At 47.2% G+C, this 25,149-nt stretch overlaps 10 protein-coding genes across 10 annotated transcripts; 5 read left to right on the forward strand and 5 right to left on the reverse strand.

Moving 5' to 3' along the window:
* Positions 1-4,215: 4,215 nt before the first annotated feature.
* Positions 4,216-5,235, reverse strand: N7519_006269 (uncharacterized protein; the record flags this gene model as incomplete). The annotated part of the gene is made up of 1 exon (XM_057293045.1): positions 4,216-5,235. The coding sequence occupies one exon, from the start codon at positions 5,233-5,235 to the stop codon at positions 4,216-4,218; it is 1,020 nt and encodes a 339-aa protein (XP_057147856.1).
* Positions 5,236-7,072: 1,837 nt separating this feature from the next.
* N7519_006270 (uncharacterized protein) lies at positions 7,073-7,774 on the reverse strand (the record flags this gene model as incomplete). The annotated part of the gene is made up of 2 exons (XM_057293046.1): positions 7,073-7,483; positions 7,550-7,774. 2 exons carry the CDS (start codon positions 7,772-7,774, stop codon positions 7,073-7,075), a joined length of 636 nt encoding a protein of 211 aa, XP_057147857.1.
* Positions 7,775-8,264: 490 nt separating this feature from the next.
* N7519_006271 (uncharacterized protein) lies at positions 8,265-9,182 on the reverse strand (the record flags this gene model as incomplete). Its single annotated transcript, XM_057293047.1, has 2 exons — positions 8,265-8,512; positions 8,636-9,182. 2 exons carry the CDS (start codon positions 9,180-9,182, stop codon positions 8,265-8,267), a joined length of 795 nt encoding a protein of 264 aa, XP_057147858.1.
* Positions 9,183-11,396: 2,214 nt separating this feature from the next.
* N7519_006272 (DUF3716 domain-containing protein) lies at positions 11,397-12,381 on the forward strand (the record flags this gene model as incomplete). Its single annotated transcript, XM_057293048.1, has 2 exons — positions 11,397-11,436; positions 11,510-12,381. The coding sequence occupies 2 exons, from the start codon at positions 11,397-11,399 to the stop codon at positions 12,379-12,381; spliced, it is 912 nt and encodes a 303-aa protein (XP_057147859.1).
* A 33-nt stretch (positions 12,382-12,414) lies between these two features.
* On the forward strand, positions 12,415-13,360 carry N7519_006273 (uncharacterized protein; the record flags this gene model as incomplete). Its single annotated transcript, XM_057293049.1, has 2 exons — positions 12,415-12,844; positions 13,026-13,360. 2 exons carry the CDS (start codon positions 12,415-12,417, stop codon positions 13,358-13,360), a joined length of 765 nt encoding a protein of 254 aa, XP_057147860.1.
* A 1,928-nt stretch (positions 13,361-15,288) lies between these two features.
* Positions 15,289-17,197, forward strand: N7519_006274 (GMC family oxidoreductase; the record flags this gene model as incomplete). The annotated part of the gene is made up of 3 exons (XM_057293050.1): positions 15,289-16,235; positions 16,296-16,918; positions 16,989-17,197. The coding sequence occupies 3 exons, from the start codon at positions 15,289-15,291 to the stop codon at positions 17,195-17,197; spliced, it is 1,779 nt and encodes a 592-aa protein (XP_057147861.1).
* A 462-nt stretch (positions 17,198-17,659) lies between these two features.
* N7519_006275 (gamma-glutamylcyclotransferase family protein) lies at positions 17,660-18,205 on the forward strand (the record flags this gene model as incomplete). The annotated part of the gene is made up of 1 exon (XM_057293051.1): positions 17,660-18,205. The coding sequence occupies one exon, from the start codon at positions 17,660-17,662 to the stop codon at positions 18,203-18,205; it is 546 nt and encodes a 181-aa protein (XP_057147862.1).
* Positions 18,206-18,671: 466 nt separating this feature from the next.
* Positions 18,672-20,330, reverse strand: N7519_006276 (uncharacterized protein; the record flags this gene model as incomplete). The annotated part of the gene is made up of 4 exons (XM_057293052.1): positions 18,672-19,046; positions 19,102-19,864; positions 19,935-20,131; positions 20,190-20,330. The coding sequence occupies 4 exons, from the start codon at positions 20,328-20,330 to the stop codon at positions 18,672-18,674; spliced, it is 1,476 nt and encodes a 491-aa protein (XP_057147863.1).
* Positions 20,331-20,670: 340 nt separating this feature from the next.
* Positions 20,671-22,015, forward strand: N7519_006277 (metal-dependent hydrolase family protein; the record flags this gene model as incomplete). Its single annotated transcript, XM_057293053.1, has 2 exons — positions 20,671-21,561; positions 21,617-22,015. 2 exons carry the CDS (start codon positions 20,671-20,673, stop codon positions 22,013-22,015), a joined length of 1,290 nt encoding a protein of 429 aa, XP_057147864.1.
* A 122-nt stretch (positions 22,016-22,137) lies between these two features.
* N7519_006278 (fungal specific transcription factor domain-containing protein) lies at positions 22,138-24,553 on the reverse strand (the record flags this gene model as incomplete). The annotated part of the gene is made up of 5 exons (XM_057293054.1): positions 22,138-23,092; positions 23,145-23,315; positions 23,363-23,928; positions 23,997-24,243; positions 24,483-24,553. The coding sequence occupies 5 exons, from the start codon at positions 24,551-24,553 to the stop codon at positions 22,138-22,140; spliced, it is 2,010 nt and encodes a 669-aa protein (XP_057147865.1).
* Between the last annotated feature and the right edge of the window lie 596 nt (positions 24,554-25,149).

The raw sequence follows: 25,149 nt of genomic DNA on the forward strand, positions 1-25,149 counted from the left end.
GGCCCTACCTATCCTTTCTTTTCTTTTTCGCAAGTTTTGTTTAATCATTTATCTACAGAGGTTTACAAATAGCAGGCAGATACAGATTGAGAAATTACACTCCTACACCTCTCTGAATTCACTTCTTGGACGCAAGTCCGGGTCTCCTGTACATGCCTTTATCTACATGTATGCATCTTTCATTCTTTGATTTTATACGGAACTATAACCTTTAATCAACATGACAGTGCTTCCTAAAACCTTTCTAGTTATGTACACTATGCAAATATTCGGTTTCATTTAACAGAACATTGTGAGAATCAAGCGTTTTCACAGAGTACAGATCCCCTATACATCCAACCTTCAGCATCTGCCCTGTCTCCTATATCAAATTTTGGCCTTCCGCACCACCAATCCACTATAACCTCCTTCGTACGAGTGAGTAATTAGAGATTCCGGTCATTTTGAAGAGGAATCGGCGTTGTCAATGGTCTCAGTGCGAACTACGTGGGGCCTCCTGAATTGGATGCCCTAGAACGGCTATACTCCACACTCCAGCCATGTTGGTGGTCATGACGGGTATAGGAAGGGAGGTGGTTATTCATATCCTCCAACAACGTCCTAGATATGATTCAAATCCTCAGAAGTCACAGTTCGTTATAAGGCAACGATAACAACAAAAAAAGCTTTGGTAGTTCAGTGGTAGAATACTACTCTTCCAGTCTCAATCTTTGAGTTGATAAGTAGTGGCCGGGGTTCGATTCCCCGTCAATGCATCAAGTTTCTTCAATATTTTTGAAAACAATTCTTTTTTTTAATGACTTGAATTATACTTTGAACAATTGATGGTGTTTTTGCCTGCTAGACAAAATAGATTTTGCACAGTTATTGCCTGAAAGCTACATATATGCCATCGGAATGTATAATATACAAAATTCTAAATTCCTATAGCAATCCTGGGAAGGTACTAACTACTCCTACGATCACCTTGGCATGGTTGGCCCATGATTCAATAACATAGTTGAACTAAAAATCTTTGCCTAGATTCTTCCTAGAATAGCTAATGCTAGGAGTTTAACTATTAAGCTTCAATCTCCTAACTTTATAGGAAAGCCTATATATGTATGTACCTTAGTGAGGTTGTCCTTCAACTGCATGACATATATTCTCCTATACTCTTTATATCAGATGATTTCTCGGGCTACTGCAATCCACTGGATAGGCGATGTAGTCATTGTATTGAGTAGTCGGTCAATAAAATTAGCTGACCCTCTATGTTGTATTTACAAAGGCGTTTCATGGGTATTTGCACCCCAATACTTCGATAGTTGACCGCCCTATTTATACCGCCTCCCTATTACTATAGGTATAGACCCCACACGCGTAGTACGATTAGATATGAGTGGAAGCAAAATTCTTCTGGCAGAAAATAAGTGGCTTCGGAAGTACTGGGGTGCAAATACTCATGAAACATGACTGTACGAGACATCCTCGAGTTTATTGTGCTATATCATACATCATGACCACCCCAGTTATAAATACGATTCATGTTCTTTTGTACTTTGCAATAGTACCGAGTACGTGTGCATGTGACATGTAGGTACTTTTGTCGAGACCGAGGTTATTGATACAACTTGTTCTACAATATATGCTGTCGTATTTAATTCAACCCGAAACACCCTCTTCCCCAAGCTTGTTTGGAGTGGGTTTTACCTTTTAACAATCAAATACCCGCACAAAAGGGTTATGCTGTGTATCATGACACCGTGTACAGAGACACAAAGATTTCATTACGCCACAATTTAGATATCACATCCAGAAGTACCATTATCCCCCTGAAACCATTGTAATAATGGAAATGAGAAGAATCTTCCCTGCTAGCACGCTAGGAGAATCCTGCGACCTTTCCAAGGAGGGCAGGAGTTTAATATAGGGTATGCGCCTTAGTTCGCATCCATCCTTGTGAGCTCAGCACTAAGTAATAATTAGAGGAAGGGCTGCCGTCAAATTCATCGAAGAGATCCTTGTCTTCCGGGACTAATTGGCGCCCTCCGGTAAGATCCCGCGGTGGCTTGCTTGGCTTACTATGTTCTTTGGCACCTGTCAATTCTGGCTAGTGGGGGTGGGGATGATAATATAAATTGCAAATACGAAAATTTCGCTGGTAATTGTGCTTACTTTGGTTTATTTCTGAGATGAAGACTGAAAATGTGTGATAGAATCTCCTATTAAAGTGGTAAGGCACATTTCTGTATGTGTGCGTATATATATATATATAGTATGTCGTATTTTGCACAGCATAACCTCACCTGAAATCAATTCTACCGTATCATTCTCCTTTAACCCCCTCTCTCCTGCATTGTATGTTGGTACTTCTGTCCCGCGAAAAAAACAAGTGGAATAATTATCCGCGCCCAAAAGCGAAGTTGACAGCGAATTGATCGGCAAGGAGACGGGCGGGGGCTTAATACGGAGTATTGATGTACTGTACTGTATGTATTAATATCAACGAGAAAGCAGACTGCCTTTGATGTTAAGCATCGTAATGTATGTTAAACTTCAACTAGATTTGAATTGTATCCAATATCTTTAGAGCCCATGCTCAAAGTGAGACACTGTCCCCTACGGGAGGCTTAGTGATAGAGGCTCTCGATGTCTATGGAATGAGAAGGAAAGAATAGGATACAGACTTGTACATATGTATTCAAAGATATATTTTAGTTACGCTGTACTCCGTACTTTCGTATATTCGAGAAGCAACATCCCTGCACTTGCATCCTGACAGGTGGGAGCCACACACTTTGTCCTCCGTACTCCTTATAATATTATTATTTCAGCTGCATCCATGAATGTGTCTAGACCATATGCATGTTATATCATGTCCACGCACACACCGAAAACTAGATTAAAGTCTTTCCTTTTTAGTACAATATAGCATGCACGGAGTACAACATGGAGCATGTCTTAGTTGAATTGCCTCTAAAAAATGCATGTAGAAAGATTCGTACATTGCCATGCGTACTTTGTACTTCAAAGAATAATAAGGCTTTACCGCGCTACGCACGAAGTACCTTTAACGTGTCGCATAATGTCCTTTGTATTTCATGCTCCGCAGCATATGCCATGCATGCAAACTGTGCACATCCTTGAAGGCAACTTTGAATGTGGAACATAGTAAGTTGCCGCCTCAACCCTCGTGGAGACCGAACGTGCCCATGTGCCGAGGTGGGAAACACTGATCTAAACAATGAGCCCACCCGTGGACCCGTGGACACGGGTGATACTCCATCTGTTAGAGCATAACATAATATTGGACAAAGAGTTGAAGTTTTCCAAGGTCCACTTGTAATCTCCGTACTCTATTATTACCTCTATTACCAGACTGTTTACTTAATTGGGACAGAGTTCCAAGGTTGGGTATCAATGGCTCCCGGACCCCACAATATGGAGAGTGGCGACTTGGCTTGGCGAATCATCCAGTTCTCTTCCCGTAGGCAGGGGATGGCAACGGTCATGCATTGGGTCATAGCTGCATTCGGAGTACTCCCTATGTCTAGGATTATTACAGGGAAATCGAGGCAATTTAAATTCATTTGTATACTTCACATTAATTGGCGGAACGCGACTGAATGGGTCATGGAATGTCGCTGTTGCATCTTCAATATATGTTGTACAAAGTACAGTTATTTGATTGTATGTTGGATGTTGTAGAGGATCCTATATGCATGCAAGCCTGACAATGGAGCTGAAAAATCCACAAAAGTCAAATTCCTGCCCATAAATATGTACTGAGAATGGATCAAGGTAATGAACGCTGAGAGGCCAAGATAACTCAAATGGGCCAGGGATAGAAGCAGGTAAAATAATAATAAAAACGCCGATTCCAACGCCGTGCTCCCTTGGGAATGAGTCATGAGCTGATGCAAGAGACAGACAGGAGATATGTACCCCAAACAACGGCAATATTGAAAAAAATTTGCTCAAAGACAGTAAGAAGGAGTAAAATATCGATCGCAAACAAGGGAACGAATGGTGTAATTGGTATGCGCGCCCCCATAACTGCAAATCAGATGGCAATCAAAGATGCAGAAAGGCAAAAAGGAAAAGGCCAATCAGAGAGAAAGAAATGGTCTCAACAGATCAAAGGTATCAACTGGCTGTAATGGTTTTGCTGGAAGGGTTTCAACACACGCTAAATCGCTAATATGACGGTCAAGTGGTGGCTGTTGCCAGTGTTTACGCTCGCATCCGGGATCGGAATGCAGATAGGTCAATCGACTCAGCCGAGAGAGACGAGTTATCATCGACTTCAATGGTGCCTGCCGCCATTGAGGGCTTGCTCGCAGCAATAGCAGCAACCCTTGCGAGTCGCGCCGCGGATGGGGTAGGGGGCGGTTTGGGAGGCCCTTCTTCTGCCGTCCCTTCTTGCTGTTTTTGCTCGTGCTCTTCTTGCTGCTTCTTTTCGGCCATGATACGGTCGACTTCGTTGATAGCCGCCTCGAGTAGCATCTTGAACTTCTCCTCCACCCCGTCCAGTTCCGTTCCACAGTCGCCAGATCGAAGGACCTGATAAGCTGCCGTCTCGCAAAGCGAGTGGGCAAGTTCCAGTTGCTTGTCTGCAAAGTCAAAAGGCGAGTCTTTCCGAAGTGCGCTAGTCCCAGAGACACCGACAAGTCCAGCGGTGGTCCGGGTGCTGCGAACACAAGAGAGTGGCCCTGTCTGTCCCAGTCCACTTGGCATATTCATGCCTTTGCTCAACAGGCCCGCGCGAAGCCCTGTACGCGGCATCAATGCCATCTGCCCCCGCCTGATGTTGTTCCTGGCCACTCCTATATCACGTACGATTGCCTCAAGCGTCTGCTGCGTATGGCCATCATACTCAATGATGACATTGTGCCGTGTGCTTACCAACGTGTTGTATTCTTCATTGGACTCGACTGACGGGGCCTCATCTGTAGTGCGCTTGCGACCTGAACGTTGACCTTGCTCAGACGCATCCTGTGGTGTCTCAACTGCCACAGGTTCTGGGCTGGGACCCTTTCTTTGTGCGATTGGAACGAGGTCATCGGTATGAATGGAGCAAACAGAGCTGTTTTTCCGCCGGCGGGGCTTGAAGTTTGCGTGACGTCGGTAGGCTTCTGAGTATTCACCGTGTTTCTTGTGGGTGTGTGTAGCAAGCTCTGAAACGCGATTGATCCATGCAGGGAGGTTGTCTTTCATGTGGGTGAAGGCCCCTAGAGCATCCATTGATGCCATGGCCGTGATAACAAATATTCGATTGTTGGATCCCCTGGGCTCGTCACACTTTCACAGCTGGAAATCAAAGGAATCGACGGTCAAAGTATTATATTGGAGTAGGTGCTTCTGGTGTTCGTTTCGTCATAAATCGTGAGTTCCACCGGAATCGTAAGTGTTTGCGGAGAGACAAAGTTGCGCCACGGAGAAGGTAGATCGCGGTGCGGGAGTGGAAGAGAAGGGTTTCTTTAGTAGCCCCTCAATGATAAGTTGTGCGTTGGATATGATCTGCAGTTAAAAATGCAAGTAACGGTGAAGCAGAGAGTCTGGAGAGGGGAAGTGAAGGGAAAGAAAAGAATGGGAATCGAGAAATCGAAGAATAGGACTGGTATGGTACCAGTATGGTAATTACTTTGTTTTGTGGGCCTACCAATTTGTAAAAAAATTTATATGGGGCTAGGCGGTTTCGGTATGGAAAAGACACCCCTGTGTGATGTACTTTGTATTTGATAGTCGGAATCCTGCACCCCTTCTAGGGCCAACTGCAGCAACTTCTGTTCTTACTGAATTGTAGGTGATTGGATCGCTTGGATCAGAAATCACTTGAGGAGCGGTGAGGGAGGATTTGCTGCATGTGTCAGTGTCAGTTTATGCAGGCTAAAGAGTAGTGTTGTCCTAGGGGACTAAATGGATGGAGTACTTCGTACAACACCACTACTTAGCTTGCTCTACGCAGTACGGAGTATGTATGTTGCAGTTGACCATTGGACGTAACAAGTCTTGCATGGAGTCCAAAACTTTTATGATAATCAGTGTGACAGAAGATCCTGATCAGAGAACCACTGCATCCAAGCCACCCATTCTTCGGAAAGTCGAGTTTCCCGGCAACCGAAAGACAGGAAAGACAGGATATTCCTTGGAGACTGTTGAACCAGACCAGGCCGAACAGCAAAACACTCTAATTTGACAAAAAGAACCCTGTACAGACATCAACACACGGGTACCTTTCCTAAAGGAGAGGTTTGACACGTAACGGCCGCTTGTTCCTTTTGGGGACCAAAAACCGGGGACTTGGGGATCACGGGGAATACGGGGATACGAAAATACGAAAATACGGTGTACTGTGAAAACCAAATACCAACCTTGGAAACATTTGAGACTCTGGGACTATTGGGAACCGGACGATCCCTCCCGCGGAAGACCCGGGAGAGTCCGTGGTTGGAGGCCGGGGGACCCACTGATAGGTGGTTGGCTGATCGGTGTAAATCCAGTATTGTAAACTTGCTCTGCACATTCGCTAAAAATGTAAATGCATAGAGTACGGAGTATAGTACTGCGTACTTCCCTGTTCTCATATTAGTCCCCGACTCTTCTCAAATAATATTTTACAACATATAAAAACTGAAGTCTCTAGGTCTAGGCTTAACATGTGACATACACAAATCTTGCTGGGAACTCTAGTGTCCAACATTGGGCTAAAATCATTATAGGCTACAAATACGCAGTCTACATGTCAAATTATGGGGGTTGACGCTTACAGGGGAACGACTCGACTTCGAAAAATCCATGGATTAAGTAGGTGGCCAGGAACGCCAGGAACACCGTTGCTCGAAAACAAAACAAACCAATCCATGGGTGCCGACCAGGCTCACGTGGCTTCAAGCCACGTGAAAAATCCCGGTCAAGCACGTCCCATATCAGGGACCGAAACATTTCCTTCTCAGATGAAAACCAGTACTCTGTAGAACTCCACCAAATAACATCTCAACCGACCGCAAATATCCATCCCGAACGCATGAGAGCCAAAGAAACCCTGACCAAGACGTTGGGAAGGTGCGATGATAGACGTTGAGAATGTTTAACGACCAGACCGGGCCCAAGACTGGATCCAGCCCTCAACAGTGTTCAGGATAGTCTGGCCAGAGGCCTGGACGTCGCGGTGAGCTTCGTCGAGGGTCTCCACGCTCTCCTGGAGGACCTGGAGGGTGCCGGCCATGACATCGCGGTGAGCTTCCTCGAAAGTCCGCATGCGCTCCTGGAGCCCCTGGAGGTTGTCACGAAGCTTGTTGGCGAAAACTTGGTTCACGGACATGGTAGAAGCAGCGTGAATGTTTTCGTCGGGGAAGTTCGGGGCCGCTTTCTGAGACACGGCGGCGGACTTGGCACGGCGAGTACGCTTGGTGGGTTTCTTGACCACCGGCTTCTGCTCGGGCTCAGAGGGCACAGAAGAAAGATCATCGCTGGACTCGGCGGGGGCGGGACTCATCTCCTACATCCATCTGTTAGCTTTGTGACAAAGCCACTAAGCAGTCACAGGCAGGTCTATGTTACATACCTTGGACTTCGCCTCAGCGGCCTTGCGGCGTCCTCGGGTGGCAGCACCAGGAGCCTCGACGGGGGCAGGAGTGGCAGCTGGGGTGGGGACCGCAGCGGGAGCGGATGGGGAAGACATGCTGGCTGGGATGGCTTCAGCCTCGGCGACCTTCACGGGTTGGTTACGGTGAATGCACCGCTTCTTCTTGGCTTTACAGTCAGCACAGGCAGGGTTATGGTTAGGCATCTCGGAGTCAGACACTGTTTGAACGTGTCTGTGGTCAGCGGATGTTGGGATAAGGCGGGTGAAGAGATCAGGTCTGAGGAAGTTACTTTTGCTAATGATATGGGGTAGACGAGAAATGAAATGTATTTGTCGTGCGTGTGACCGAGTTGAGCGCTGCGGTCGAGTTGCGACAGGTGTGCAAAAGTGAAAGTCCTTTTAAGTGGGCGACAGCCAGAAAGCAGAACACCGAAGTATCAAACCAAACGGTTTCTGCCACCCAGCACTCCTCAAGACAAAGGTCCTATGGAGACCACCAGCATCTTGCTTGAACCTTTTGGAGATATTCTATTGAAGCCTATAGATATAGATACTTATAATCTCAAGATGGAACCATCTAAGGTAGGTAGTTAGATATCATGCAAATATCAAAACAAACATACCGATTGCACCTTACCTGGATACAAGTTATTAGAATATGTAGAAAAGAGACGCCTTTGCAGTATTACTAGAATCACGGCCACAACTCCGTTTCATTCCAAGATCCATTGCTTCCATCAATCAACGTCCAATTCCATCTTTTGCCGTTCTCTTGATCAGTAAGGTCTAAACGCTCAACCTCCTCGGGCTGAATGACGACTACTCGGAAATTTGCCCGTGCAACAGGGTCATGGAGGTCCGACACGTTTTGACCCAATTTGAAATCCGGTTGGCTAGGAGTTGAGGACCTAGGTTGTCCAGGGGGAGGGTTTCGGAATGAACCTAGATCCCAAGTCAGTATGAGCCTGAGCTGGGGATGACAAGCAGACAGGGATATTCAATGAGCATAAGATCCATGAAGGAATAAAGCACCTGCACGCGAGAGCCGAGGTAGAGACAACGTACCTCTTGCGATAGGGGAGTGGTTCGCAAAGTACTTTGTGACAGCCTTCTCCCATGTCCATTTTGCAATGTCACCGTCATTATCCCCCTTAACCCTCAATGCTTTTCTTATCTCAGTTCGGGATGTCTTCTCTTCCTCTGCATCTTCTCCACTTGGGTTGCCAATTGCATATGCTGTCCCCTTGATGCGCCATTGAGTCATGAGATCTTTCAACCAGAACACAGCCTCAATCGCATGACCGGAGGACTCCAGTTGAGGAAGCTTGTCCATTCGAGCATCGGTGGTAAATGTCAGCATGTCACTTTCGAATACGGGCGGATTACCCCCGCCTTCCACCTGTTGATCCATGGCTTCCTGGCCCTGAGGGTGAAGCTCGAGTTCTGGGAAGAAACCACGACAGCCACAAGTCCGCAGGCGAGGTACAGGTCGTTGTTGGGCATTGTAGCCAATTGTTGCAATTGTGAATTCGTACCCAGGTGTTTGTTCGAGATGAGAATGAAGGAGATCGCGCCATGGGGCACGCTGTGGGTTCTCTGACGGTGTGCCCATTGTGACAGCCTTTGTTGAGAGACTCAAAGAGCAGCTGGGAGAGTTTCTGCTGTCTACTTTGATTGCACTAAGGCGCCGTAGGGCCGCCCGCAGAGAGCTTTGGTGGCTGGCGGAAGCGGAAGCGGGAACCATATGATAGTACCGAAGGTCCTAGCCTCTTGCAAATGCGAAGATCGGACTGGTGGGGGTAGAGCTGATGTCTAACCTCACTCAGCCTGCACGATGAGACAGCAATAAGGGGAAAATGTTAACTTGGTGTTGCACATGCGTATGTCGCACGAAGCAAACCTGGAGTAGAATTAGAGATAAGCATAAAAAGAAGAGTTGCATGGACCACGGTTGGGTGCTAATGGTGACATCACGTTTCAGTGGTCCGTGCGTAATTGTGTACAGCGTCCGTTGTGGAGATCCGCATGCCAACCAGAATGCCAGGGTACAAGGAGTGCAATAGACAGCAGCTGCAATGCATCACGTTCAACGGACATGTATCTGGAATCGATTGGCAAATGAATGCCGATCTGAGGTTGCGTTGGCTGTTAACCGGCCCATCTTTTCACCCCATATCTATCCAATAAACAAATCGATCAGGCAGTACTCAGCAGCACAAAATCTCCCTTGTGAGTTTCACACCACACCAGCTAGAATTCAAAATCCACCCACTAGGATGGAAATGAATACAAGCTCAGGTTGGCCCTTACTTTGGAAACAATCGGAGTTTTGCCTGCGAGAAGGAGAAAAAGGGGTGCCTTGGTCTTGGGTTATCCCGTGCTTTTAGTCGCTTTCTTCCTTTGACACTAGATAATCGGATTGATGCGACACGCAAGATACTTTACTTGTCTTTCCTCATTGATGGTTAGTGCCCATCGCTGAAGGTTGGCTTTGGACATTTACTGACTCTTTAAAATATATCAACTTAAAAAAAATGAGTTCTGCACAAATGTTGTCGTATCAGGAACGGATAATGGAAGTCGCCCTTGGAGCAGCGAGCCCCAACAGACGTATCTGTCATGAGTGGATGCTTCACGATACTATCATGGCTATGCGAAGTATGGACGAGGTTCTGGCAAATGATGTTGCCTAGGGATTTGCCAACTACTGCAGGCCCAGACAGCCCGGGAGAGGACCTCAATAACAACTCTTGGGTCATACCTCGAATCTAGGGAGCTAGGTGTGGGTATGTATTGCCGTTGCTGCTCGTTTTCGGATATTATTGTTGAATACTGACGGCCCTTAGATTCTACTCAGCTCTCATTAGATTCAGTGCCAGGCTGTATCTCACTACTGCTGAACTCGAAAAGACCGCACCTTTTGGCAAGCATCGCATTTTGGCATGTCAGTGCTATGAAAGATATATATAGCTGGGAGAGAGCGTGGAAAGTATACCTGGCGAACCCAACCGATGGTGCCCATCCATTCTCCGCCATTTACATTTCTGCCAACGAGACAGGACTACTATACACAGCCTGCAAGCGATTGATGTATAGCTATTGTCGGGAATTGGAGCTTGCCCTCAAGCAATTCAGCAATGAAATTCGACACAACAGCTTGGAAAACTTGACACATGAATTGGAGATGTACATAAGGGGTCTGGAATACTTTATGTGCGGCATTGAGTTGTGGAGTCAGTGGACTCCACGATATCGGCAATGAGGCCCCATAATTTCCGGATCGGTCTATCTTGACGTGCGTTAAATTAATCACCAGAGCCTTCGCGTTTATCTGTATGAATAGTTGTTCGGATAGGAGATTGGCCAAGCCGTATATTGTCTCCAATTAAAAAGGATATAGGCAATCCTCTTTGATTCAACGAGTTTTTACAATAGAAGTGAATGAGATATACGCCTAGTCTTAACAAATATACGCATGACTTAACCACAGGTGATTGAACGGAGATGCTGCTCCACGATTCCCTCGAGACGCCGGGACCTATAGATAGGAAGGAAACTGGAAACATCCAAATTATTAGAGCAATTCGCACCGATTTCTCCGGAAAATGTAGATCGTTCCTGGATTAAAGATAGGAAGTGCTAGGAAGCCCACAAGTCATCTTTTGCCATCGAGTACGACAAAGAGCCGGAAGCCACGAGGGGGCCCTCAGAAGATTTCAGATTTCCATCGCCTCTCTTCCAACCTCTCTTCACACCACTTCTCTTCAGCCCAGCACCCGAACCACAAGCCCAATCCCGATCGACTGGTGCATATCATCTGGTCATCATGGCGCTAAATACAACCAAGGAGAGTATTGATACATCAGGTACGAGCTCCAAAGCAACAAGCCAAGATCGTGACACCCTAATAAACTGAAAAGAAGAGCTGACGAGTTCCAGTCAAATTCGCCGATAGCAAACCACCCATCAGAATTTCTGGGGATGCCGAGAAACCAGACGAAGACTTGACAGGTCGAGCCATGAAAAAACGAATCAAGAATCCGAGCATTGGGTTGGACTCGGGACAAGCTCCAGGATACTGGGCGCGGCGAATCAACACACGCACTTGGTCGAAAGGAGTCTATGATTATGCGACACAAGGAACCCTGCTCAACCATATGAAACAAATGCAACTTCTCAGGGAGCCTGTCCTTAGGACTTCCAGGATTTGGAATGGCGATCGGCTTGATGGGATGATCCGCAGCAAGAAAGTCAACATTGAAGCAATTCATGCGCAGGCAGTGGGCACCGAGCTTGACGACGAAGAATGCTGCAGTAGTTGCAACCTAGGACACGGCCCCTTCTTGACCTGCGTCAAGGTCCCCAACACTTCAGACAAGCCACAAGTTTGCGCGAATTGCCACTTTGGAGGAAATGGGGAACGCTGTGATTTGAATAAGCTGCAGCAACCGGAAAAGGTTGGCGCGGATGAAGAGGAGCCCGGCAAGTCCAGCACACTCAATGAGTCGAATCTTTCTACAACTGTTAAGACGCACAAGGATGCACTTGGTACACAACCCCCGCAGGCAACAGCAGACTCTCCTATCCAGACTGCGCAAGAATTGCCAGAAGGGTTGTTATCACTCATTATCGCGCATTATGAGCTTCAGATTGGCAGTTACGATGCCAATATCATCTCTCTCGCGAAAATACTCAATAACTTGAAGATACAGCGGGACCTTACTGCGAGAACACTTGAGGTTCTGAAGGGAGCGGCGGCAAAGGGCGGAGCTCAGGGACGCACGCCAAGGGGTGAGAAGAGGGTCATGTAGCCAAGGAGAAACCCTTTGTAAAGGATGTCAAAGATGGCATCTTACTGGCGAGAACAAAGCGATCAGTACCCTAATACATACAATCATGATCATCAGCTTCTGTCTCGTACTCGCCATTCATTCCGGTTTCCGAACGTGTCTTGTATCAACAAGAGTCGCCGACGAGTAGTCAACCTGCATGGACGCTATATCAACCGGGAGGGCGTATGTCTTTCACCGCTTGGTGTTGTGGGTGATAGCTTTGATATCGATGATCCCGGAATTTTGAGCTGGTTCATGGCTGGGTACTCCTTGACTGTCGGCACATTCATCTTGGTCTCTGGCCGGTGCGGCGATCTATTCGGCTATCGTCGAATGTTCATCATCGGATTCTGCTGGATTGCGCTCTGGTCTCTTGTTGCAGGTCTCAGCGTCTACTCGCACTATATCCTCTTCATATTTGCACGTGTTTTCCAAGGCATCAGTGGCGCATTGGCTCTTATTGGAGCCACATACCAGCTAGGAAAAAAAAGAATATGATTTTCGCCATCTTCGGTGCCGCTGCCCTAAATAGTGCGCTTTTGGGATCTGTCTTCGGCGCAGTCTTCTCCCAGTTGGCTTGGTGGCTTAAACCTATTGGGCCCTAACGTTTGTTTGCTTGTTAGTTATTCCTTGGGGTATGGATATGTCCTTCCCTGCAGCAACTCTGATGTTATCAAATGCCGTCGAGCGCAAGCATCAAGGTGTCGCTGCATCCCTGGTGACTACTGTTGTCAACTATAGCATCTCGCTAAGTTTGGGACTCGCCGGTACAGTGGAGGTTCACGTCAACAATGGAGGTCACACTCTCGACGATGTCCTTAGAGCGTATAGGGGCGCGTTATACCTGGCTGTTGGTCTCGGTGGACTGGGGATGTTTCTTAGTGCGATCTACGTATTCAAGGGTTATCGAGCTGAGAGGCGGCCAGCGAAATCCAAGCACGAGGAAGCCGAGGGATAGATTATCGGCCAAATACACGTAATATTTGATCTTATACTATCTCAAAAATCAACAGAGCGTCACTATTTAGTAAGATTTAATAGCTGGAAACCGGTGAGATAATCAATCAGATAATATTATAATACTGCCTAGGTAGTAATTGCTATTAGGTTATCTTGAGTTATCAGTCTTCTTCCTACATAATAATCCAATCCTTTTCGGAATCATTCCTTACAGACAAAGCTGAATGTCCGATAGTAGTCAAAGCAAGAAATTAATCATACCTTACACCTTTTCAATCGCCTATATTATATATTACGTGTATGTGGCTAATTCTTCTTTCCTTCCAGCTATAACGCTAATAAAAGAGGGGAAACATCTCAAGAAAAATACCATCGAAAGACCATCAAAATGGACATGGTAAAGTCGTATAAGCGCCGAATTATTCTTGCAGATTATGCATTGGTATCAATCAATGCCAAGTCTGGCTCCAACTTGCGAACCCGCTAATTTCCCGACCCCTATTCCTTAATTTAGGGGTTGGTAGTGCTAATCCGAATGTCTCCCATACTAGCCCGTGGTGACGGGATTGTTTGCCACGGCCAAGAGGTTGGTGTCGAGGATAGGAGAGGAATATCCGGGATTAGTCCGTAGTTGATCAAGTAGAGTGTCAGATTCTATAGTCTAGAATATTGTCTTTTTGTACTCCGTAACTCTTCGACTCACATTACAAGCCACCCAAGAAATCTCCGTAGATCTCTCCTGAAATAGGGATTAGGGATTAGATATGCATTGCGCTAGCTAACCTTTTAGGATATAGGCAACCTCCGTGCCAAATTTGGAGGCATCTTAGAGTAGTAAATGCCAGACCAGAGTTTATTCCAAGGTGCCCTGCATCTCTCTGACAAAAGCCGTTTCTCTATGTAGACTATTGGCCAATCACGATATTGTACGAAGAGGCAGCGTGATTAAGGTCCTAAGTCTCCACATTGTATCCACAAGTGACACCATTCGGGGACTTTTTTATATTTCAAGGGCCTACGGAGTAGAATAACTCAATTCGCCATGAAATATTTTTATCAGATCAAAAACGTACAACTTAAAGTACTTAAAAGAGATAAAAAAAAAATAAAAAAAACAATTTCAATAGTACTCGCTCAAATCCTGGGTCAAAATGGTTACCTATGTTGTAGTTATAGGATTTTTAGGTTTGCATATCCATAGTATCCTCCATTGTTTCACTCAAAACAGCCTACAGAAGTGAGTGAAACACTCTTATCTTTATGTCTTATATTCTAGACATGCTACAAAGTACAATCTACCTATGTTATAGATTCGGCACGGGCGCATTCCGAAAATCCGAGTAAGATCGGCATGCCTATTAATCCCGACTCTTCTTCTAAAGTGGGTCATGATTGTTCCTGACTAAAGATGAGTAAGATTTCCAACGTTGATGCGGCCATCTTCCGCAGAGTAAGTGGATCTACAGAGAAGATTTTGTCAGCCAGAGACAAGTAGAGAAACTACAAGAAGTTTAAAATGCTTATCGGCGCTTTAACGGAAAAACAACGGAGATTTCAGGTGTCAACATTGTCCATTCTATCCACAATTGCAACATTCGAAGGATCTACTTCTCATTCCGGCCCCATCCCGTGCGGCTTAGACTGGGATGAAGGGGATACCTAGTGGTAGGCAGTGATTTATTTCTCTCACTACTCCATAACGGGCACATAGATCGGGCATATTGAGATTAGTTGATCTGACAAAGGGTTTCGCCATGTCCCTGAATCAAAGTGGATCGTGATGCTTGCAAATCATGTTGTGACCCCGAAGTATAAATCAACTGTGTTGCCTCGAGGTAAATTGTTAAGAAAATCAACAAGCTTTGTTATATCCTCCGGGCCACTTTCATTAATCACACTCTCTCAGGGCCCAATATTATATCAATCATGCGCAGCCTTATTGGCCTTGCACTGCTTCCACTAGCAGTTGCAGTCCCCCATGCCTCACACAAGTCAGACTCGACTTACGACTACATCGTCGTTGGAGGTGGCACCAGTGGCCTCGTTGTTGCAAACCGATTGTCCGAGCAAAAGAACACCACCGTCCTCGTGATCGAAGCCGGTGGCTCCGTATATAACAACCCAAATGTGACCGACACTCTTGGATACGGCAAGGCGTTTGGAACGGACATTGATTGGGCCTACGAAACAACAGACCAAGAATATGCCGGTGGATCCTCACAGATAGTGCGTGCTGGAAAGGCACTCGGAGGAACATCGACCATCAACGGCTTGGTGTACCTCCGTGCCCAGGCAGCTCAGATCGATGCGTGGGAAGCCATCGGAAATAAGGGCTGGAACTGGAAGACTCTCCTCCCTTACTTCAAAAAGGGCGAGCAATTGCAAGATCCGGCAAAGCACCCTGTCTTGGATGGATCGGGTATTAGCTTTGATCCGGCCTACCACGGCTTTACTGGGCCCCTGAAGGTTGGCTGGCCTTCAACTCAGTTGAACGATGGTCTTGCTCAGAAATTGAATGCTACCTACCAGAACCTCGATGTTCCCGTTCAGTTCAACCGTGACCCCAACAGCGGAGATATGGTTGGATACAGTCTGTATCCCAAGACGCTTGATTACGAACTCAACATCCGTGAGGATGCTGCTCGTGCCTACTATTATCCTTATCAGAACAGAACCAACCTCCATGTCTGGCTCAATACACACGCCAATAAAATTACCTGGAAGGATGGCCACGAGGCCACCGCTGATGGTGTCGAAGTCACCCTTTCGAACGGCAAAACCACCGTGGTGAAGGCTAGCCGTGAAGTAATTCTCGCTTCTGGCGCGTTGAAGTCTCCTGTTCTGCTGGAGCTTTCTGGTGTTGGAAACCCAGAGTAAGGCTAACACCGCTCAGTTATACATTTGACCAAAACTAACCAAAACCCTCTCGTTAGCATTCTTTCGAAGTACGGAATCGCCACGAAGGTTAACCTGCCAACTGTTGGCGAAAACCTGCAGGACCAAATGAACAACGGCCTCCAGTTCGAGTCAAAGAAATCCCACGCCGACGGCAAGAGCACTGACTACGTCTCATACCCCTCAGCAGCCCAGCTCTTCCCCAACTCCACAGCACTCGGAGCCAATCTTCTCCGCAAGCTCCCGGCCTATGCAGCCCAAGTTGCATCCGCCAACGGCAATGTCACCAAGGCCAGCGACATCTACCGCTTCTTTAAGATCCAGTGGGATCTGATCTTTAAGGATGGTATTCCTGTCGCAGAGATCTTGCTATCGCCGTATGGAAACGTATACAGCAGCGAATACTGGGGGTCTGTTCCGTTCTCTCGCGGTAGCATTCACCTCTCTTCTGCGGACCCTAAGGCGGCGGCTATCATTGACCCCAAGTACTTCATGCTGGACTTTGATTTCGAGGCCCAGGTGCAGGCGGCACGGTTTATTCGTGAAGTTTTCAACACTGAGCCACTTGGTGATATGGCTGGTGCTGAAACCACCCCCGGTCTTTCTACTGTTCCTGCTGATGCAGATGACGAGGCCTGGGCTGATTTCATCAAGGGTAAATGTAAGTGTATCCTTCGCTTTGCTCAGAGATGGTTGGAGGGGATTACATTGCTAACGATTCATTTGACTAGACCGATCAAACTTCCACCCGATTACCACAGCTGCCATGCTGCCCAAGGAGATTGGTGGTGTTGTCGACACATCGCTGAAGGTTTACGGAACATCAAACGTTCGTGTTGTGGATGCATCCATTATGCCTTTCCAGGTCTGTGGTCACCTCCAGAGCACCGTGTATGCGGTGGCTGAGCGTGCGGCCGATATCATCAAGGGGCGGTTGTAATGTGGTATCGTGCTTCTGAATGGAGATATTGTACGCATAGTGTTATAACAGGTATTCCTATTGTGAAAAAGAATAATTGGCCATTTTTGCAGCCTCTGTGTTTGGCGATCAAAGCCCTTAGTAATCTGGTATTGAAGTTCCAGAAAGGGAAGATGGAGGGGAAGGGGAAAGGGGGGGGACCGGAAATAAATACACATGCACAGTCAAACTTCATTAAAATCGATCTATTCTGCAAGCCTCTAATCTGGGCTCCCAGATTATGTCTCTATGTTGTATATGTTGTAGTTAAGAGCGCCAAATCTACCTAATTAGGCTTAGTACCAAGCCTTGTATGGATCTTATCTACTCCAGCCCTACGTATATGGCATCATAATTACCTTCATCTACACCAAAGTATGGAACAGACTTTGACACCTCCTCATCCACTTGATACAAAGTAAGGCTGCAACCAGACTCAGAACCATGCTTGTGACTAACTTGCAAAGCTCGCGCACCGTCATGATGAACAAGGACCGGCCATCGCTCATGCAGCGCAAATTTATGCAATTTTTCGCCGAGCAAGATGCTTCGGAGGGCCATACATCAAGCCAGTGTCTAGCCGACCCCTCGCACTCTTACTGGACACCTGAGCCGTTTCAAAAACAATACTGTTTCTTCTACGGAACCCTGATGGACCCACCGGCACTTGCACGAATGCTACAACTTTCAGAACCCCCTACTATGCGACCAGCTAAAGTGATAGGATACCATATCAAGCTTTGGGGACCATATCCTGCCTTACTTGTTGGACCGCCTCTTCACCCAGTTGATGGCCTAGCATACGAGGTTCAGTCACAGGAGCAACTCGATCGGTTAAGTGCCTATGAGACCAGCAAGTATCGCATTAAGGCTTGCATAATCAAGCTTCCTAGCGAAAACGGTGACGAAGAAGAGCGTGTTAGGGGTATTGTCTTTATATGGAATGGGGAATCCGAAGAACTACGGGAAGGGAATTTCACTCTTGAGTAATGGTTGGAGCAACGGAAAAAGATATATATATAAAGCGACAGGATAGGTGTAATTCCAGCTAATATACACCCCTAGAGGCTACCCTATAGGTTCTAGTAGTGAAAAATCTTCTTACTTAAGTAACTTACTCACCTTGTAAGTACTAGGTATCGACTAAGCCGAGTAAATCGATAAATGCTCTATAAGCTTACGTTAGAAGAAGCTTCATAAGCCTATCAACTAGTATATCGGTAGTAGCTACCTACTGTATAGAAATAGAGCCGGTATTAACTTCCTAGCGTAGCTAGTGGTTGACGGACGAGAAGCGATCACTGTTCCAACGCACACTTTCGTGAAATTAAGACATATCAGCCTCTGCTTCACCTAAGGACCGCGGGACTAGAGTTAGCGTTGACCTGGAAATGTCACTGGAATTCTTAGCATTATATTGACCCAAGGAATCCGTTCCAAGACAAATATCAATAAGTTACCACACATATCGAAATTGTCGGTCTTGCTTATCCGTGAGATCTGTCTGTGGCAACCCATTTTCGTCCAGTTTGACCTCTTGATCCACACTAACACCCAAACTGGCAGCTTGTTCATCACGTTGCTTATTGTCCCATACACACAAGAAGCGGAATAATATCACCACCAGGAAAAGTAGACACCATGTCACAATGGATGTTATCACACCCTCCGTGTAACGAGGGCTGTGAGTCCATAGTTGAGGTGAAGCAATGCAGGCAGCGCAGTAGCCGATGAAAAACATGCCGTTCACAATAGCGCGCTTTGTATTTCCCTTGAAATTTGATGCTGCAAGTGAGAGAAGTGGTGTCATGGATGCGGTAATGCATGAAGACTGCAAAGAACGGTGTTAGCAATAGAAAAGCGACCCGGTCAATAAGAATACATACCAGCCACGAGGCAACAATAAGACCCCACTGAGCCGTCACGTCCAACTTCATCAAGAAGACAGTCCCAATTAAAGGCGGGATGATAAGAACAAGAACGACCAGCGTTCGCTGGTTGGGGAAGATGAACACTAGACCAGCACCGATCCACAGGAAAACGACTTGCACAGCTCCCGATGGAGCCGTATATAGCATAGTCTCAAGGTTATCATAACCAATCGATTTGATCACGAGAGATGCAAAGGTCAAAACCGGCGACTGCATGCATACCAAAACACCAAACCAAAAGACAACCCACGCCTTAGGGTCCAGCATTGTCTCTTTGAGCTGGGCAACAGAAAAGCAGGCCTTGTCACCACCATCTCGGTCCTGTGACATCCGTAGCGATAGGACTTCCCTTTCACGGGCGTTCAAGAACCATGCATCTTTAGGCCCGTTGGGCATAAGGAAAAAGAACGCCACACCTGCGGCAGAAGTTATCGTGCCACAGATGATAAATAGCACTCGCCAGGGGGCGATGGGAAGTGAGGTGTTTTTGCCAATACCATACATCAGGAAGCAGCCTAGAACCTGCGCCAGGCCATTCATGGAGATCCATAGTGCCGTGCGGACATTGTGTTCTTTCTTTCGGTACCAGATACTGGTGATTGTGACAAAGGCAGGCGAGACGGCGCCTTCGCTGAAGCCGAGAAGGAAGCGCACGGTGGCAAATCCGGCGAAGTTGTTCGGCGCTGCGAGGCACATGCATACAATTCCCCAGACAATTCTGAATTGGCAGTTAGCATATGATGGGCAGAAGCATAGTAACATGTAAGAGTTCACATACACAGTTGCACCGACAAATTTGGTCAATGGGAGCCGACTCATGAGATGAGATAAATGGATACTCGGCGACCAGTTGGCCAACATAGAAGATCGAGCTTGACCATGAATATTGTGAGCTTGTCATGTTGAGGTCTTCAATTAGACCAAAGACGGCAGCATAGCTGAGACTCTGCTTGTCAAGGTATTGCAGGAAAAAGACGAAGCACATCTGGAAGTATGCGTCATTAGCTTGACAAATAGCCAAGGGGACAGGTTGATCCCCTTACAAAGGGCAAAATGACCAAGTCAATTTTGCGGAGGACGGCTTTCTCTTCCTTCACGGTGTAATTCCCACGAATCTCGAGCATCTCACCGTTCGTTTGATCGACATTATCGCTGCTTGCAGCATGCTTCTCCAGGTTGTCCATCAATGCAGGTGATATTGGTAGAGGGACGCAATGTTGGTATTTTCTTTTCTTTTCTCTTGAATTTGCACAAGCTCAGTCTTTTAAAACAATCAAGGATGACCAAATTTTCAGGAAAGGGCTGATATTCCCCGGATTTCTCCCTATTTTTAAAAGGAGGCTTATCTTCAACTGCCGTGATATGCGGAGAAACGGGCATCGGTCCGATGGCCATCGGGAATGTGGCAGCCAATTTGCCGAATGAGAGACTCTCCCCGCAACTTGACCTTTTTTCTACTCTCAGATTTAATATTTAAACTCATAATCTTGGCTTACCCAGCATCTTTTCATCTTCAACCCCACCATGTCACAAACTACCCTGCCCGGCTCGGACATCAAGCCATGGACCCGTCCCGCACCGCAGGGATATAAGTTCACCAACGCAAACATCGTCGATGTCGAATCAGGCACAATCAAAGAAAGCACAACCCTCATAACCACCGATGGCAAAATCACCTACGTCGGCCCAGAATCATCCATCCCAGTCTCACCGACCAACCTCGAAACAGTAGACTGTCAAGGCAAATACCTCTGCCCCGGTCTGTTCGATGCCCACGTACATCTATGCGCAGTCCCAGGCTTTAGTGACCTATCCAAAGCCTTCGGAAACCCAAATGATGTTCACCTATTGCGGCAACCCTACACGGCCTCGCAGATGCTGCATCGCGGCTTCACCAGCATCCGCGACTGTGGCGGTGCCCAGCTCGCTCTGAAAGAGGCAATTGAAGACGGTGTCTTCCCCGGCCCGCGGGTATTTATCGCAGGCCATGCCCTCTCTCAATTTGGTGGGCATGGCGACCTGCGCGGTCCACATGAAGCTACGGAATGCTGCGGCGGCACCCATAGCAATAATCATCTGGGCCGTATATGCAACGGCGTCCCTGAGTGCATGGCTGCTGTCCGTGAGGAGGTCCGCTGCGGAGCGGACTTCATCAAGATCATGGGTTCTGGTGGTGTGGCTTCGCCAACGGATAAGCTGGAGCATCTGCAGTTTACAGCGGCGGAGATTCAGGCAATGGTTGAATGTGCTGATAATGCTGGGACTTTTGTCACGGCCCATGCATACACCGTCAAGGCTATCCGGCATTGTATCGATAATGGTGTCCGCGGTATTGAGCACGGGAATTTCGTGGATCCACCCACTGCCAAGCTGATGGCTGAGAAGGGGGGTCTACTTGACACCTACGCTCATCGCGTATGCTCAGATGGCCTCCGAACGATGGAAGAATTACCTACCCATTGAGTCCCAGACGAAAAATTCTATTGTGTTGAAGTCTGGTCTTGAGGCTTTGAGGGTTGCCTCGGAGGCTGGTGTGACTATGTGTTATGGGTCTGATTTGCTGGGCCCGCTGGGATCTGCACAGACCCATGAATTTGCACTCCGCTCGCAAGTTTTATCGTCACTTGAAGTCTTGCGTAGTGCTACTGTCAATCCCGCGAAGATGATGGGATGCGCGGATAAGCTGGGTCAGATCAAGATGGGCTTCCATGCTGACGTTGTGGTTCTAAACAAGAATCCACTTGAGGATGTGACCGTCTTTGATAAGCCTGATACACATGTGCTTGGTGTGATGAAGGATGGTCGTGTCTATAAAAGTAGGTGGGATGCGTTGCTAGAGGATGGGCAGATTCCGGTGAGAGTACAATGATTATATTGTCGTGTACTGCATTGCACACATTGCATGGTGGTTGGTGTTCTCAGTGTTACGACAGGAATAAACATATCCAAGTCCAAGTTGCACGTTGTTTTCCCCCTACGATCCTTGATATTTTATGTCAACCCAGAGAAGTCTAGGACGTCAAGCCCAGTTAAACCCATGAGAAACGCTGGATCATCACTCTGGAGTCCTGATAAAAGGTCGTACTCTATAGACTGGAACTCCCGTGGCATACCAGAGCCATGTGCCAGGTTTTGCGGGATCGAGCTTTCCGAGATAGACTGTTCACCAGCATTCCTCCAATCGGAAATATTCTCGTTTGGCTGTGGTGGGTGTTGTACAGTATGTAAAAACGGTAGTTCAGGCTCTACCTCATGGATTACTCTTTGCTCCATTGTATGAGAGCGTTCCAATCTGGTAAGCCATTCGGCCCATTGGTTGTAATCAGACGTGGAAGCCGAAGCTTGCACATCCTGCCTTTCGCTGGGAGTAGAGGACGCTTGATGGAGCTTCTCTGCGGCCTCGTTTGTTATCGACTGCACGGCCTCGACAAATTTCACTCCCAATTTGGCTGTCATGTTCCCTGTTGCCATTTTCCGAAGGCAATCTAGACCAAATTTCACTCGAGAATTGTATCCTGAATCGCGTTCGGTGATTCCAGCCACTAGTGTCACGATCGTCGCAATACTGCATCCCTGAAAGTCTGTGAAGGAGAAACGAGTGATGTTGCGGGTTTGTGTCAGATTTTCAAACAGCAGGAGAAGTTTTCTAGCTGCCTTTGCACAATCTCGAGATTGCCTCAAAGTAGCCTCGCTTGGATCAGGAGGGTGCGATGCAGGAACCATATGACGGCGAAGACTAGTTCTGGCAACAGTTACTAGGGCGACTTTGCCCATGGTTATCCACGCATAGTAATAATTCAAATAGAGATGGAAGATCGTGCGGTATCTTGAGTCTTTAGGGTCCATGTTGTCAAGCTTGAAGTCTAGTGGTAAGGACTTCTTCCACTGCCGAAGATCAGAGGCCAGAGCTTCGGATTCTGACTGCCCATCTGTTGCGGTGCCAACGCTACTTGAGTAGTTATTAGTTCGTATGTTCTATCGGAGTGGACAAAACGTACCATGGCTCTGCAATTCGATCGAGAATCTTGATCAGACGAGTGTACGCCATCTGAAATTGAATATTGTTGTATCTTTGCAGGCAATCCAGTGATGGGAGAGGCGATGGATGTGGCACTGTGGCTACGTTGGCATCAATAGAGCGAGGTCTATTTAGTTTGACAGTGGTACACCTGGGGTTGTTAGCGAGGTTGACCTTGACTATGGCCCTGTCACCTACCTCTCGAGGGAATAGATTGACCACCATAACCGACACCGGACCTCTCTCTCCCGGTCATCAACTGCTTGATCTTCTGGGTTAAGATGGAGATCAAACGCCAGTGCTTTGCGCAACGCCAAGCCCATATAGACATAGGATGATCCAATGGCACTTGCTGGCATTAGGTAGACACCCAACAAGAAAGGCGCTTGAATGGATCGAAGGCAAGGCCGGTCAATCAGGTCAGGGATAAGCGTTTTGGCATGGGTATAGAATACTTGGCCTAAATCATCATTATCCCGACATAGGCTGACTGCAGATTCATTCGGTCTTTCTAGTGGCGTCCACTGACTGCCTAGGGCGAATGTTGCCATTACAAGGCAGACAAAGCTCAAGTCAGATCTCAACGGGGAGGTGGTGTCGTTGTAAAATTGGTCAATTTCAGACAATATTTGATCCTGGTCAAAGTAGAAGAATGTATCTGTTGCATGTTTGATAAATACTGAAAGCAAAAAGTCGGCAATAGGGCGTGGAGGAAATGCGTCAATTGCTGCATGTGAACGTGCCACCTCGGATGGATTAAGTGCCTTTGAACGCGTCATATGCTTGAATTCGTGAGTTGGCATGGGTTCAGAATCAGGACGATATGACTCACTGCTTGCATGCTGACCATATCCCTTTCTTCGGGAGCAGCATCCGGACCTAGCGAGAACGCCTCCCTCAGACGGGAGAGGATGTTTGGCCACGGGGTCCTTTTGGATTGACCTGCAACAACATGTTCGGCGAGCCTTTGGGACAAAACTGATGCTGGAGAAAGCGGATCATTATGATTGTCGTCATCTCGCCGTAGCCGAGTTTGGCTGTTGCTTGATACGGTGGCTTCACCAGGTTCGGTGGGATCACTAGACGTGGTATCTTGACCAGAAGGCGATCTCCCCTGTCTCGGGTTAGACAGACGCTTTTTTTTTTTTCCAAAGGATAATAGACTCGATACCTTTCAAACCTGCAGGCAAAGTTGCTCGCACAGCACCGCTGGCATCTTCCCGGGATCGCCTCCACACACTTGCTTTTTCTCGCCTTGCAACGATTACATCTGGGCCCAGTTAGTGAATATACCTCAACTCAGATGGATCATGCATACGCTCGAGGTGCCCTTTTGCGATTCTCGTCGGCAACCCGCCTTCTTCGTCGTCGTTTCGAGGCAAAATCCATTGCAATAGATTGGGACAGTTATCCGAAGGGCCATATAGGAGTGGACATGTAAAGGATGAGGAAAAGGACAATTTCCCGAAACTCGGCAATCTGGCCGGGAACCCTCGTTATCTACCCCACACTCCCAAGCATCCCGGCAATATCTGAAGAGAAAAGAATACGAGATAAAAATATTTATATCGGGAGACTTTTGAGTCACAACCCATATGTATCTGGCTATTAAATGAACTATGTGTTGATGATTCTACGAATGATATTACCAATCAGACACTGTCACAGCCCTGGAGGCATCTGATATTCCTCGATTTGCTCATTGCTTTTGCATGCTTCAAGGATTGCACATTGGGGTACTGTTTGAATTGGCAATCCTTTCATCCTTGTCGTTATCTTCATCTCAACTCCTAGCCGAGTAGGGGTATTCCGCATTGTCATCCCTCTGGATTCCACTGATCCCCATAGAATCTTGATACCATAGCCAGAGCATGTCCTGTTGCTCCCGATCCAAGGCAAGAAATTTCACACATAGTTGAATCTCAGACGAGCTGCGTAGTTCTAACAGTCGCAGTTCCTCATCACGATTTTCCCGCCGCAGTCGT

The sequence above is a fragment of the Penicillium mononematosum genome (genome assembly GCF_028829835.1).
Source record: "Penicillium mononematosum strain IBT 11891 chromosome Unknown utg000003l:1.0-8172316.0:1.0-8177699.0, whole genome shotgun sequence".
Taxonomy (NCBI): Eukaryota; Fungi; Ascomycota; class Eurotiomycetes; order Eurotiales; family Aspergillaceae; genus Penicillium; species Penicillium mononematosum.